At 34.8% G+C, this 15,321-nt stretch overlaps 4 protein-coding genes and 2 non-coding genes across 9 annotated transcripts; 4 read left to right on the top strand and 2 right to left on the bottom strand.

Moving 5' to 3' along the window:
• Positions 1-2,738: 2,738 nt before the first annotated feature.
• On the top strand, positions 2,739-3,677 carry C56G2.9 (DUF4604 domain-containing protein). Its single transcript, NM_171162.3, has 5 exons — positions 2,739-2,819; positions 2,897-2,987; positions 3,036-3,067; positions 3,120-3,312; positions 3,362-3,677. Exons 1-5 carry the CDS (start codon positions 2,781-2,783, stop codon positions 3,535-3,537), a joined length of 531 nt encoding a protein of 176 aa, NP_741189.2. The 5' UTR covers positions 2,739-2,780; the 3' UTR covers positions 3,538-3,677.
• A 462-nt stretch (positions 3,678-4,139) lies between these two features.
• On the top strand, positions 4,140-5,955 carry rpn-13 (Proteasomal ubiquitin receptor ADRM1 homolog). Of its 2 annotated transcripts, NM_001361721.4 has the most exons (4): positions 4,140-5,023; positions 5,070-5,235; positions 5,281-5,376; positions 5,608-5,955. In NM_001361721.4, exons 1-4 carry the CDS (start codon positions 4,145-4,147, stop codon positions 5,685-5,687), a joined length of 1,221 nt encoding a protein of 406 aa, NP_001348746.1. In that variant the 5' UTR covers positions 4,140-4,144; the 3' UTR covers positions 5,688-5,955. The 2 variants fall into 2 exon arrangements, with proteins under 2 accessions (NP_001348746.1, NP_498387.2); NM_065986.10 differs by lacking the exon at positions 5,281-5,376 and having other exon boundaries at positions 4,143-5,023; positions 5,608-5,953.
• A 157-nt stretch (positions 5,956-6,112) lies between these two features.
• Positions 6,113-7,559, top strand: let-767 (Very-long-chain 3-oxooacyl-coA reductase let-767; the record flags this gene model as incomplete). Of its 3 annotated transcripts, none has more annotated exons than NM_001306677.4 (5): positions 6,113-6,158; positions 6,236-6,391; positions 6,566-6,915; positions 6,960-7,088; positions 7,138-7,559. In NM_001306677.4, the coding sequence occupies 5 exons, from the start codon at positions 6,113-6,115 to the stop codon at positions 7,468-7,470; spliced, it is 1,014 nt and encodes a 337-aa protein (NP_001293606.1). The 3 variants fall into 3 exon arrangements, with proteins under 3 accessions (NP_001293606.1, NP_001254935.1, NP_001254936.1); NM_001268006.3 differs by having other exon boundaries at positions 6,972-7,088; positions 7,138-7,470; NM_001268007.4 differs by lacking the exon at positions 6,113-6,158 and having other exon boundaries at positions 6,972-7,088; positions 7,138-7,557.
• A 2,674-nt stretch (positions 7,560-10,233) lies between these two features.
• Positions 10,234-14,336, bottom strand: C56G2.4 (uncharacterized protein). Its single transcript, NM_065984.7, has 7 exons — positions 14,207-14,336; positions 13,602-13,718; positions 12,686-13,375; positions 12,087-12,232; positions 11,803-11,921; positions 11,319-11,458; positions 10,234-10,643 (listed from the first exon to the last, which is right to left on the bottom strand). The coding sequence occupies exons 1-7, from the start codon at positions 14,317-14,319 to the stop codon at positions 10,352-10,354; spliced, it is 1,617 nt and encodes a 538-aa protein (NP_498385.2). The 5' UTR covers positions 14,320-14,336; the 3' UTR covers positions 10,234-10,351.
• Positions 10,668-10,817, top strand: C56G2.19. The gene has a single exon (NR_052369.1). It is a non-coding gene; the product is annotated as an Unclassified non-coding RNA C56G2.19 (non-coding RNA).
• C56G2.16 lies at positions 10,683-10,832 on the bottom strand. The gene has a single exon (NR_052368.1). It is a non-coding gene; the product is annotated as an Unclassified non-coding RNA C56G2.16 (non-coding RNA).
• Positions 14,337-15,321: the final 985 nt, after the last annotated feature.

Below are 15,321 nucleotides of genomic sequence, written 5' to 3'. Positions count from 1 at the left end.
TATAACAGGTTAGCTTTATAAAATGAGCATTCTTTTAATTTGAACTATTGCTTGTGTTAGAACATTCACCTAACAGAAAATGAGCGTGATGAAAAAATTATGAGTTTAAGCTTTAAAAATCAATTCAATGAACATTGACGTCATCAATGTTAGAAAAAATATCACAAGCGGGAACACAAACGAACTGTAGATATTAAAATTATTATATGATATGGAAAATATTACGCCTAATAAAGTGATAATATATTGAGACACTATTATCGCAAAAAAGATGATCGACGAGTGGCCGCGACACAAGGAGAACCGAACGAAGAAGTGGTGCGCTGGGTGGAATTCAAGGTCAATCGAACCTACAGGTGGCGCTCCTGCCATTTTTTGCCGCTTTGTTCGAAGGTCAGAAGGCTAATGAGGAGTGTGGAGCTCCATGAATTTTAGGAAGAATATTGAATAACAATTTACTATGAAAAAGTTATAAAATTGGCAGCTTATTGTGAAACTTGAGATTACAGAAAGCGGATTAGAGAACAGATCCTGATAAAAATTAAACTCACTTTTCAAATGTGCAAACGTTTAGTTTTATTGTACAGAAAACTATTTAAATTTGTTTTAAAACTGTTTTTTAGGATTTTGATCAAGGAATTCCGTTTAAATTACTTCAAAATCTGACAATGTTGAGAAAATGAAAACTAAAGCTAACGAAAACTTCACAAGAAACAAATTTCGGAGGAGGAAAAACATTTAAAGTTTCAGTTTACATAAATGTTCTCGAATGCAAAAATCTATATAAGAATATAGCAATATGAAATCGATTTTCGTGGACTTTAAGGATTTCATGGTAACTTGAGCTCGTGATAAGTTTGAACTATGATCGCTCATTGAAAGAATCCTAAAATTATTGTTCCCAAATTCTTGCCGTTTTCATGAGAAGCGAAAGAAAAATGAATGAAACAAAAGAAAAGCGACAAATCGACATTAAAATTTTAGAAATTTTCAAATGTTCAGTTTAAAAAAAAACAGTGGAAAAACAAGAGGAAATCAGTTAAAATTCAGGGTTTGTCTGAGAGTCAGTAGCAGAGAAAAGTGAAATAGTGTGGGAAACGAAGAGAGTCATACAAAGGGCAGATGGTGTAAACATTCGATTCGACGGCAGATTGCACACAAAAACTTACCGTAGTCAAGCGTGAGAACTTTGGCAAACAATTTTTTCTTGAATCGGATGGGAAATGATCACGCAAAACTGACTCTGTTTACTTATTTACACGAACGCTTGAAAATTATTGAAATAAAATGTCTATCGATCGATTTTTGAATGATCAAATTCACGTTGAAAATAAAAAATAAATTGTTGACAATAAATGTGTTAAGAGAAAATTCTCACGCAAACAAGATCACGTGGTGGGAATTATGTTGTTGTCGGTTTCTTTAAAAACTGAATGTTGGAGGACAACTATACAATTTTATCGTATTTACCTAAACTATTTAAACTGATACGATTTCTAAAATTAAGATTATTTTAGAGAATTCTCGGAATAATATCTCTCGCGAAAAGAACTTCGAGTTGTTTTAAAAATTAAAGTTATGAATTTAAATATTCTGATTAAATTCCTAAAGTTTGAATTTAAAAAATAAAACATGAAGTAAGAAAAGGAACATGGAAATAATCGGATTTTTATTTAGAAGGATTTTTTCATTTACCTGTGTCGGTTTAGGCGGAGTACGGTATTATATTTTAAGATTCAGTTATTATATTGCACCAGAATAAGAAGTATTGCACACTCTAATTGGACATATAACAATGAAAACCTGAAAAAATTTATCTACTTTTTCCTCAATCTCCCACGTCTCTACATTACCTTAACCCCTACCAAGAAGTGCGATTTTCAGACTGCTGCTTCTCCTCATTTTTTCTGTTTTTATGTATATCCTTTGCCAGATTTTCTTTCCTATTTCTCACAATAAGTCAGTTACCATGGAAATCGTCGGTGAAGGAGCTCCAATAAAAATCCGAGAATTTGATTATGGCTCCGTTGACTCCCACGCCGGCAAACAAGCGCTTATCCGAAGAAGCTGAACCAATCACTCACACGGCTACTTCTTGACGACGACGAGGACTGATTAGCTTTTCAGTTTGAGCTACTGAAATTTTTTCGGGTTATCCCATTCTGCTTTAAAATTTTCTTAATTCAAGTTTGAGAACGGGCTTATTCTTGTGGGTCTTCCCACGATCAATCCAGGAAGAGAATGACAAGAGTCTTCAAAGCCACATTCCATGACCCTAGAAGGACTTAAAAATATAAATATTGAAAAGAACCCAATAGTAATTTTAAACGAGACAGGCTTCTTTCGTATATTTGCATCCTCGTAAAGTCTTTTTTGTTGGACAATTTCTTATTTAAAAAAATCACCAAAATTTTCTGAATGTTTTTCAGACTGAGTAGGACATTATTTTTTAAACTTCTATCATAAATCTCGTGTAGTTTCATGAAAAACTCCCACCCATTTTCCCACTGTCATGAGTCAACGGGAAAGCAAAATTCGAGTACAAATTAGTGTTCTCCATTTAATTTGTGGCGTTCAACACATAACTCGTTCGCCCCTTCATTTTTTCTTCTATTCTTGGTAGTCGCGTATCACTTCTTATTCTGATCAAATAAATTTTTTACAAAAAAATTAGAGCTGAGCATTCAGATTTAATTATTTTTCTCAATATCGTGAGAAAAGGTTTATTCAATTTTGCTTCAGCCACTTGCTACAAACTACACCATCTAACGGCTAACACCATGTTCAGCGAGCATAAGAAGAAGCAGGAAGAAGCAAAGGTTTGTTCTTATCTGTATTCAAAAACGAACCGTTACCCGACAAGGTTACGAATTTCAATCAGAAAAAAATGTTCCAGAGAACCGAGAAGAATGGAGAATTGATCTTCGATGACCTGGATGCAAAAACTCGTGATCTGAAACTATCGGATCAGGCAAAAAACGACAAAAGTGAGTTAAACCGAAGGAAAAGTGTTCATAAAATCATCAATCTATCAGAGTACATGTCGGAGATGGAGACCAAGAACCCGGTAAGTCAATTTTTAATTTGTTGAAAAAATAGTTGATTATCTGAAATTTTAGAAAAGAAAATCTATCAAGAAAAGCGACCAAAAACCGTCAACGATGTCGCTGAATGTAGGAAAGGGTGGTGTGGAGAAAGAGAAGGAAACGATTTCCTCGCAGCGGAGCAATAGTTTGGAATCTCCAGGACTAGGAAGTCCCCAAAATGTTGGTCTCGGGATCTTTGAGGCAGCAACTATGATGCGCAACATCGGTAGATCTTTAAAAAAAAGTCACGTAGACATCTAAAATTACTTTTTAAGTTGACATCACAACCGACTCGACCACTATGAAGACGGGTAAAACGAAAACATTGAAATCAAAGGAAAGCAAGACCTCACTTGGTTCGGCAAGTGGGCCATTCTCTCAGATGAAGGAGGCTCAGGAGATGAAGAAAAAGAGCAAAAACAGCTTTGAACTGGATGATATTGACAACTAAACTAATATGTTTTAATACTCATCGTGTATACCCAGTGAATTTGTTTTAAAAATACTAATACTAATCGGTAATTGGCATTCTCAAATTTTGCAGAGACCGATTTTGTCAAAATAATGTATTGAATAAAGTGGTTTGATTTTTAAGATATTGGGTAAAAAAATAATGAGGCAAATTCGTCTTAAAACGAGCGGAGGACAAGTTAAATACAGAAAAATAGAACACAAAACGTGACAAAATATCGCATGTACGGTGTGCATTCGGAAACAGCGTTTTGTACGCAAGCACTGAACACCACGAGCAAATGCACCACGAGAAAAGTCATCCTTTTTTAGCCAAATTTGGAACAATATTGTTAACAATTGTTTCTTCAATTCGAGTTATCTTTTAAATATTAAAAAAGACATTATATTTTTACTAGTTATTTGAATTTAATTTTTTTTGACGGGAAATAATTTGTTTCTGTCCGACATGTTACTTTCCAAATCAATTATCAATACTTCAGTTTATTTGTGATATTCATTCCTCGTAATTTTGCAAGTTTGTTCTCTATTTTTTCATCTTGGTATTTTCAGCTTCCTTATCAAACATTCATTTATTTATTTCAGAGATGGCTGCTATGTTCAGTAATACTCGCTCGGTCGCTTCCTCTTCTGGCCATATTGTCGAATTCAAAGCTGGACGCTCTCGCCTTGAAGCTGGATCCGGAGATACTATGAGAAAAGTTGTTGCTGAACCCAAAAAGGGATTGGTATTCATTAAGCAAAGTAACGACATGCTCATCCACTTTTGCTGGAAGGATCGTGAAACTGGCGCAGTTGTTGATGACCTCATAATCTTCCCCGATGACGCTGAATTCAAAGCTGTTCCTGGATGCCCTGATGGCAAAGTGTATATGCTCAAGTTCAAATCTGGAGATATGAAGCTTTTTTGGATTCAAGATTCAACACCAGACGTTGACAAGGATCTTGTGAAGAAGGTCACTGACGCTCTGAACAAGCCGCCGACATCTCGTCCAGCTGCTTCCCGATCGGCTGGTTCTAACGCAAACACTGATCGTCAGTCTGCTGGAGGATCACTTATCTCTAGCTCAGACATGAATGCTCCCCTTGGAGGCATCGATCAAGGGCAATTGATGTCATTGATTCAATCTCTGCAAGGCGGAAACTCTGACACTCTTCCAATTTCTTCCGTGCCTCGAGGAGAGGACGCATCGTCAGAAGCAGACTGCGAGCCTTCGACGAATGCAGCTGAGGAAGGATCTTCAAATCCACTTTCCTTGAATAACCCGGCGATTCAACAAATCTTCAACAACTTGGGACGCTCACAAAAGAAAGAGGTGGCAGTCTCTCTGGCAACTGCTCTGTCGAATGAAACGGTTGCTGAAGTTGCTCGTAACCACGCTGAAGAGCTCGCACCGCATCTTCCAACTTCTGATGATCCAGCCCGGGAGCTTTCTGAGACAGTCAGAACTCCGCAATTCAGACAAGTTGGTTTTTAAAGCATATTATATTTTAACTGTTCTCTATTTTCAGGCTGCTGATACACTTGGACATGCACTTCAAACTGGTCAACTCGGGCCAGTAGTTGCACAGTTCGGAATGGATGAAGCCACAGTTGGCTCCGCGAATCAAGGTGATATTCGTGGTTTTGCTGCTAATCTCACAAAGGCTGAGGGAGGAGAAGATGCTGCCAAGACTCGTAAGTTTACTTGAAATTCTGAAACATAGTCTCACGTTCGTTCAGCACGGGTTGATAACCCGATCTGCCGGAGAGCTGTGATGCCGTCCGCTTATCTCGGCTTCTTTTCCCCCTCAATTGCGGCAACGGTGTCTCGGCTAGGTACGGCGCACTCTCAGTTGTTGAGTTTTTACTCATTTTTGAATATGTCACTAATTGTGATTGTCCTTTTGTTTCCTTTCGCACTATGACCATTGCGCCATTCCTTGTAAAATTTTGCTGCTCTTAACACTTAACACCTATCCATTTGCTATTTCAAAAACAATTTTTACAGTACCGTAAACCTCTGTACTTTTGATAAAAACATCAATAACCATTGTTAATTGTTTGCAGAAAACTCGGACGATGACGCCACTCGCGAACCAGAGCCAAAGCGCAACCGTCCAGACAACGAAGATATGGATGTCGATTAAACTCTCTGAATAAACAAATTCTTCATCACTTTTGTGCATATTCCCCCTTAAACTGTGTTCTCCGTGTTCCTCTTTTTCCGACTCGTCCCTTTAGTATTTCTTCATCATGCCAGAAATGGTGTGATAAGATAGTAGAGCGATGTTTATCGACCACTTCTCTTCGCTCTCTTTCATTTATTCGACCTTCAAGACGTCCCCATTTTTATTCCATTTCGAGAACTTATTTATTCATTGTAAAGTACTGCAAATAAACCCTTTTTACCATCAATTTGAAAGTTTCGGAAAGAACTCGTAATAGTAGCGATTAGTTTTATATTTTTCAAAGTTTATTGGAGTGCATGAGTTTCAAAAAAGTAAAAACGTGACCTCATGAAAATTTTTAGTTTTCATATGTTTTCGTCATAAATAAATAGTTACAAGAAATAATGGAGTCGTCTGACAATTTACATGATATAGATAATCTTGAAAACGGTAAATAAATAGTGTATAATTTATGCACCTTGCATCTTTTCTGCCTGTTATTTCCATTGAAATTCTGTAAATTCCAGGTAACATGGCTTGCCAGTGCTTCTTGGTTGGAGCCGGATACGTGGCTCTTGCAGCTGTGGCTTATCGTCTTTTGACGATTTTCTCGAATATTTTGGGCCCATACGTTCTTCTGTCGCCAATCGATTTGAAGAAAAGAGCTGGAGCTTCTTGGGCTGGTTCGTTTCTATATTTTTACTCTGGTGATGTCTTATCGTATAGCACTCAGAGAACTACTTTTGGTTCTCTGGAACTGTTATCATTTTCAATTGATAATAAAATTGCAATGAAAAAATTGTTGCGTAAATATAAAATAATTGTTTTGAATTTCAAACAAAAAATACATTTTTCAGTTGTCACCGGAGCCACTGACGGAATCGGAAAAGCATACGCCTTCGAATTGGCTCGTCGTGGATTCAATGTCCTGCTCGTTTCGCGTACCCAATCAAAACTCGATGAGACGAAGAAGGAGATTCTCGAGAAGTATTCCAGCATTGAGGTCCGCACTGCCGCCTTCGACTTCACCAACGCTGCTCCTTCTGCTTACAAAGATCTTCTCGCCACCTTGAACCAAGTAGAGATCGGAGTTCTTATTAACAACGTTGGAATGAGCTACGAATATCCAGATGTACTTCACAAAGTTGACGGTGGAATCGAGCGTCTTGCAAACATCACCACCATCAACACTCTTCCACCAACATTGGTGAGTTTTATTAGAATTGTACTATTGTGATCTTACTGAAAAAGTTCTTAACTCAGCTCTCCGCCGGAATCCTTCCACAAATGGTCGCACGAAAGGCTGGAGTCATTGTTAATGTTGGATCTTCAGCTGGAGCAAATCAAATGGCTCTCTGGGCTGTGTATTCAGCTACAAAGGTTTGAATTTCAAAATATCTTCCGTCTTTTAATTATAATTTTATTCCAGAAGTATGTCTCCTGGCTCACCGCTATCCTCCGAAAAGAATATGAACATCAAGGAATCACTGTCCAAACTATTGCTCCAATGATGGTCGCCACAAAGATGTCAAAAGTCAAGAGAACTTCATTCTTCACTCCAGACGGAGCCGTGTTCGCTAAATCAGCTCTGAACACTGTTGGAAATACCTCAGACACCACCGGATACATCACGCATCAACTTCAACTCGAGCTCATGGATCTCATTCCAACATTCATCCGCGACAAGATCCTCACAAATATGAGTGTCGGAACTCGTGCTGCTGCTCTCAGAAAGAAGGAAAGAGAAGCCAAATCTCAGTAATTTCTCGACGTTATTTTGTAGAATCTAAATCAGTCCAATCCATTCAATTATTGCTATTTATTTATGTTATATAAAGTTTTTGTTTTTACTAAAACTGTTCGAAAGAAGGAAAAAAACTTTCCCTAACATTACAGTAACCCAACAATGCTTCACGCAATGGTTTTTATTGTTTAAGAAAACACTGGAAAAACAGCAGAGAATAATGTTCTAAAATGGGTGTAAAATGAATAGAACCCCGAAGAGACAAAAAACAAAATATTAAACCCAGTAGGCTACAACTCGGAAATTTTTTGAATTTTTTTCGGAAATTTTTAGAATTTTTTTCGGAAATTTTTTGAAATTTTTCGGAAATTTTTAGAATTTTTTTCGGAAATTTTTTCGGAAATTTTTTGAATTTTTTCTGAAATTTTTTGAAACTTTTCATCAACAAGTAGGCCATGACCAAATTTTTAAATAGGTCAAATAAAAAAATAGGTCATGACCTAATTTTTAAATAGGTGAAATTAAAAATAGGTCATGACCTAATTTTTAAATAGGCCAAATTAAAAAATAGGTCATGACATACTTTTTAAGTAGGCCAAATTAAAAAATAGGTCATGACCTACTTTTTAAGTAGGTCAAATTAAAAATAGGTCATGACCTAATTTTTAAATAGGTCAAATTAAAAAATAGGTCATGACCTACTGTATAAGTAGGTCAAATTAAAAAATAGGTCATGACCTAATTTTTAAATAGGTCAAATTAAAAATAGGTCATGACCTAATTTTTAAATAGGTCAAATTAAAAATTAGGTCATGACCTAATTTTTAAATAGGTCAAATTAAAAATTAGGTCATGACCTAATTTTTAAATAGGTCAAATTAAAAAATAGGTCATGACCTACTTTTTAACGTGACTTTTAACGTGAAAACAGGTCAGTAAAGTAAAAAGTAAGTCACGTTAAAAAGTAGTTATGACCTATAATTTCCAAAACATTTCCGAAAAAATTTCCCAAAAAAATTTCGGAAAAATTTAAATAAAATTCAGAAAAAAATTCGGGAAATTTTTTGAATTTTTTTCGGAAATTTTTTGAAATTTTTCGGAAATTTTTCGAATTTTTTTCGGAAATTTTTTCGGAAATGTTTTGAATTTTTTCTGAAATTTTTTGAAACTTTTCATCAACAAGTAGGCCATGACCTGATTTTTAAGTAGGTCACGTCAAAAAGTAGGTCACGTTAAAAAGTAGGTCATGACCTAATTTTTAAATAGGTCAAATTAAAAATAGGTCATGACCTAATTTTTAAATAGGTGAAATTAAAAAATAGGTCATGACCTACTTTTTAAGTAGGTCAAATTAAAAAATGGGTCATGACCTACTTTTTAAGTAGGTCAAATTGAAAAATAGGTCATGAACTACTTTTTAAAGTGACTTTTAACGTGAAGACAGGTCAGTAAAGTAAAAAGTAGGTCACGTTAAAAAGTAGTTATGACCTATAATTTCCAAAACATTTCCGAAAAAATTTCCCAAAAAAATTTCGGAAAAATTTAAATAAAATTCAGAAAAAAATTCGGAAAATTTTTTGAATTTTTTTCGGAAATTTTTTGAAATTTTTCGGAAATTTTTCGAATTTTTTTCGGAAATTTGTTCGGAAATGTTTTGAATTTTTTCTGAAATTTTTTGAAACTTTTCATCAACAAGTAGGCATGACCTGGTTTTTAAGTAGGTCACGTCAAAAAGTAGGTCACGTTAAAAAGTAGGTCATGACCTAATTTTTAAATAGGTAAAATTAAAAATAGGTCATGACCTAATTTTTAAATAGGTCAAATTAAAAATAGGTCATGACCTACTGTATAAGTAGGTCAAATTAAAAAATAGGTCATGACCTACTTTTTAACGTGACTTTTAACGTGAAAAGTAGGTCACGTTAAAAAGTAGTTATGACCTATAATTTCCAAAACATTTCCGAAAAAATTTCCCAAAAAAATTTCGGAAAAATTCAAAAAAATTTCCGAAAACTTTCCGAAAAATTTTAAAAATTGCGGAAAAATTTAAATAAAATTCAGAAAAAAATTCGGAAAATTTTCCGAAAAACTTTCCGAAAAAATTCCGAAAATTTTAACAAATTTCGGAAAAATTTAAATAAATTTCAGAAAAAAAATTCTGAAAATTTTTTTAAAATTTCAGAAGAAAATTCGGGAAAATTTCCGAAAAGATTCCCTGAAAACAATTCATTAAAAAATTTCCTTTAAAAATTTCGGAAAAATTTCAAAAAAATTTCAGAAAAAAATCCGAAAAAATTTCCTAAAAATATTTCGAAAAAATTCCGAAAAAATATCCGAAAAATTAAAACAAATTTCGGTAAAAATTTAAAAAAATTTCAGAAAACTTTCCGAAAAATTTCGGTAAAAATTCGGAAAATTTTGAAAAAACTTCTGAAAAAATTTCCGAAAAAAAAACAGACATCTTTAAAGAAGAGTACGGAAGAAAGTACGGATGAAACTGCAATTTTGTTCTTCAGATCAGTCGCAACACTTTAGCAGTTGAACACTTTTTGATACTCGAAGCCAGTAAAAAGTTACAGGCGATTGAATCAAATGCACTCGTTTTCACTGAATCTGTCACATTCTTACATTCCCTCCGTAGTTTTGCCAAATCTATATTTTTCAAAAAGTATTCAACTTCAATGTTGTTTATTACATATTTGTGCACAACTTGCTAGTTGACCAATTTTTGCTAACGATGATATCCAGGAAGGTACGCTTAAAGTCTCCTTGGAAGTCGAGTTCATTTTAATGGTTTATATTGTTTAAGAAAACACTGGGAAAACAGCAGAGAATGATGTTCTAAAATGGGTGAAAATGAATAGAACCCGTAAGAAACAGAAGAAACAAAATATTAAACCTAGAACAAGTGAGCAAGAACAACAAGAAAAACTGCTCCAATTATTGAAACAGTGAAGGATGATTGACTTATTGGACACTTGTGATGTGGAGACACATGGAATGCAGCACATACTTCCGAAGACATATCTGAATATAGAGAAGACCGGTGCTTGCTACCACGACGTTCCATTGTTCGATTCTGACTTGCATCCTTCATTAGGATATGATAAGCATATGGTAGATCATAGCAAGATGAGACTGTGGAGAGAGCTGAGAGACGCAGACCATGTTGTTGCTTGAACAATTCTAATCTGAAAATTGAGACGTTTTTCGATGTTAAAGTACGCTGATCGGATCTCGAACAGGGGTGGGCGGCTAACCGTTTTTTTCGGCTAACGGCTAATTCGGCTAATCGGTTAAAAAGTCGACTAATTCGGCTATTAGCCGCCCACCCCTGATCTCGAAATATGTCCGGTATCTAAAATTCGCCCATCTTACGACCACATTTGATTGTGTATGTACACTTCTAAATGAGAGTCGTAAAATTCGAAATATTTGAGTGAACATGAAGACGGTATCCACCATAAAAACAATGTTCTCCCCACCTGTGTATTTCTTTTCTATGTTTTTGAAACGCCTTCTGTTTCAATTGCGTTCAAATTGTTCGTACACTTTAGGGGCCCAATGCTCGAAATTAATGAGAAAGTACACATTTTTGGCAAATTTGGCAATTTACCACATCAATTTTTTTAGAAAGTTTTATTATGATGTGCATTCGATTATTTTTAACTATAATATGCGTGCTTAAACAAAATTTCCAACTTCACCAACTCGAATAAAGGAAAAATCAAAATATCAGAAAATTAAAAATAAAGTTGTTCTTGACAATCTACACTCTTTCTGGAAAGATCTTCCGTATAAACACAGATTTCCTCTACTTCTAGGCCGAAATCAAATGCAATTTTTTTCTAATATTTTCCAATTACCTGAACTTTTTCCTCGTCTCACACATTCCTTCACAATATGATTCCAATGTTTGCATTGATGCTGGCTGAGCAAGAAGTACAAACAGATACGAATGACACGTGGACGGCTTCTTTGGAATCAACGGCACGTAGTCGGCTTTCTAAAATCAGGAAATTTCATTGCGTAGCATCTTCTACTACAAGAGACTAAAGTGGCCATATCAGGAAGTGTTTTATTTCATTGCATTTTGTTCAGTGAAACTCAATTTTGCTCATTGTGCTCTTCTTTGTTGCCCCCTAGTTTTGGAAACTCTTGATTGTTGATTTTTTGAAGCATGAAATTGGCAAAAACTAAAGTTTTTTCGAAAACTGGGAGCCGCGCTCGCCGTGCCATTATTGCATTCGTACCAGTTTTGATGAGTTTTTAGCGCCAAAATGCCATCAAATGAAGCATGTTTCGAACGACAAACATTTTTTAATCGGAAATAGAAAAAAGAGCGCTCACCGTGAGCCCATTTCCATTGGCTGCATTCAAGTTAGCCGCCGGAATGTCTACTTCGAGCCAATGCAAGTGACCGTGATGAGCATCGATTATGGCAAGAGAAAACTTTTCATTTGAGAGCTCTGGAAATATTTTTATTTTTTTATTTTTGAGGTGTTTCTATTTTAGAATAAAATATCTCCTTGTGGGTATTCAGGACAGTATCAATTGAAATCGCGTCAAATTTACTTGAGCCATAGTATGCCTTATTACGTTTAGAAAAATAAAATGTGCTCTACAAGACTTACCAACGAAATTTCTAGTCTGTCGGTGATAGTTAATATAATTGGATTGTGATGACGATATTCTCATTGAACTTATTGATGGAGGTGTTAAAGTTGTCAGTGCAGAAATAGACACGTCACCAAGAGGATCCAGGAATATGGATGTTTTCCTGAATAAAGCGAGTATGTAGAGTTTTTATTGGAAAATTTATTACCAAGTTAAAAAGCAAATTGAAATTTTCTTTTAAAACATATGGCCACGTAATGTTTTCTGTGCTTATAAAATACAAAGTTTTGTAGAACAGGAGAACATGATTCTTACTCATATACTCGTATTTCAAACAGTTCAAAATGCTACTACATATAGTAAATACAGACAAATTGTATTGCTCAAAAACTTTGTATTCTCGATGTTATAACGTTGGTCTTACCAATTTCTTGTCCATGATATTTACTAAATTGGGTAAAACTTGGAAAGGGCTTGGTTTGGACAACGCCCAAGAATAGCCAATGTTTTATCCAAATTTATAACGAAACAAAAAAGTTAGGTTGTAGCTAGAATTTTTCAATTTGGAGCTAAGCTCGGGAGCAGCTGATAATATCTTCCACCAATTATAACTTACGGTAGCTTAATTCTTTGACAGCAAACATTTCCATTAACTTGATGTTGATCAAATGATACTGAAAGCCATGAATCAATTTCATCGATTGGAAGACGATGAAGAATTGTATGGTGACGTGGAGGATTTGATGCAAGTCTTTTCTGAAGAAGACTGTGACAATAATCAACTTTTCCTCTTAATCTCTGCTTTTCGATTGCAAATGGATCACTACTTGCAACTATTAAAGACAATCCAACTAGATCATCTTCAAGTTCATGCTTCAACATGAATTGTGGCAAATTAAAATCTTCTTCACTTTTCGGACTTTCAATATCAGCTCTTCCGTTTCGAAAAACAAGTACAACCATTGGATTTGGAGATGGACGATAATTCTCTGTTGGCTCATAATCTTTCAAAATCTTTGTTGCTTTTGGGAAATCAACTGCCAAAAAGTTAATTGTTGCATATCCAACATCAGTGATGACAACTGTGTATTGCTCATCATATTGAAGTCCACTCCAAGTAATCTCAGGGCGCTTTCTGATTCTGAACGGCTCAACAGGATCCATATCAGGATCTGCTTGAACTGCAGAAGTATTTCCACTGAAGAAGTCATGCTCACAAGCACGATAATGTCCAGGTGAAGCTCGATAGGTAACTCTTGGGAAGATATATAAGTTACGTAGATATGCAGAATGGTAAGTTTTGACTCTGGAATTACATTTTTTATACAAAACAGAAGTAGAAAACGTATTTCAAAATTAATACCGCCTCACACCTACAAAAGTTTTCTGATGTTTAAAAAAGGCATGTATATATTTCTTGCCGCTTTTATAATTATGACTTTCAAACCAGCAGCATTTCAAGATAATTGTAGGTTGCAACAAACAACATAACATATTTTTTCCGGAACAGTAGAAAAAAAACAGAACCAAACCTGAAAAGCCGACTAGCAATTGAATGGAAGCTTGCCAGCTGTGGAGGTCCACCACACTCTAGAGATTTTGCATTTCGGTTGGAACAAAGAGCTGACCGTTGCTCTCCAAACCAGAAACTGAAAATTCAAAGAAAATTGGTGAAATTAAATAATTAAAATAATGGTTATCATTTTGAAAACTTTAGTTACTTCTAAAACACAAAGTGTTGTTCTTACTTGTTGAGATTCTGCTTTAAGAAGTTTGTTTTAAAACAAGTGAAACTTATTTGTCCAAATTATTAAAATATGTTTTAAAGAAATTTAAATCGATTCATTTAAACTTAATTATGTTGCTTTTTATTTGTTAATGATTACGTGATTGCTTCATTTGGTGCAATTTCAGCATCTTTTGAGCTCAAATGTAACTCATTGTCGGTTTAAAAAACTCATTGTACAAAGTAATGGATACTCAAAAAACAGCTCTCTCCCTCCAAAATATCAAATTACAAATCCGGAACCATCTCGACTAATTGATTCTTAATCCCTAATGGGTCGGCTACCTGCTGTTCTAACACTTCATAATGCACAGTGGGTGGTCCTAGTTTTCTTCAGTAATAATTACTCACCGTCTCGGAGCAGCAACCACTTCTTTCACTCGTTCAATGCATGTTTCAGTGTCCCGACAGACGGCTGCCACGTGGCAGAATAGTAAGAGAAGAAGAAGGATTTGAAGGTTCATCAGATCATGTAGGGATACTGAAACAAAAGAGATGAATAAAGGCAAAAGAGGGAGGAGCGGAAATTCGGAATGGGCGGTGCCAGGAGAAAAGAGAATTGAATTTTATAGAAATGCAAAGAGGGAGAAGCTTTTTAAATTGAAATTTTTGAATTTATTTATACTTCTTTTGTTTTTTGAATCAATGCAAACTTTGAAATATACCAAAAACCTTCAGACTAATGAGCAAGAAATGTGAGAAAAATATGAAGCATCACATGAAAAAGAAGCAAACGAAGAGAAGAAGATGTATACATTTTCAAGTGTAATCGGAATTGTCAAGACTGAAAAGAAGAAGCCAAAAGGACCATGATTGCGTAATACAAAAGGGCATCATTGTTTGTCATCAAAACAATTGACAGATTGTCAAGTGTTTTTCGATTGAATTCAATTGGGGTTATAGGTTGGAAAAGGAAAGAGATGAATGTAAATTGGAATGAACATAAACCATTCAGTATTTCCTTTTTTCGGGTGTGCTTGATTTTTTTTTTGGCAAAAATATCATAATTCAAAATACGCCTAAAAATGTAACTCGGGCTAAAGTCAGACAACGAGATTTATTTGTTATTTTATTGAAAGTTTTGGGTAGTTTCGAGCATTGCTACAGAGTGAAACCTTACAATTATAATTTTTAAATACCGACAATTAAAAAACAATTAATTTTTTATTTAGCAAAAATATGAGTTTTCACCACTTCTTGACTCCAAATAAAGAAATCCAAAAAATGTTTGAAAAGTTGTTTCAGAATATTTTGACATTTTTGCAGTATAGGAACGGTTTTCAAAAATTCCCAATTGACGATATACATCTTTAAATTTTTATAATCTACGGAGTTTTCAGCCAAAGATAATTCAGACTTGGTTTTCCAATCAAAAAATATTTTTATGCCATTTTGAAAACATGTCCGGTTTCAGGTATCCTTCCGAAGTAAGCTCAAAAACATTCTTCACCGAATATTTTCGAAGT

This window comes from Caenorhabditis elegans, chromosome III (assembly GCF_000002985.6).
Source record: "Caenorhabditis elegans chromosome III".
In the NCBI taxonomy this organism is placed as follows: Eukaryota; Metazoa; Nematoda; class Chromadorea; order Rhabditida; family Rhabditidae; genus Caenorhabditis; species Caenorhabditis elegans.
The sequence above is the reverse complement of the archived record's forward strand: the minus strand, read 5'-3'. Positions and strand labels throughout refer to the sequence as shown.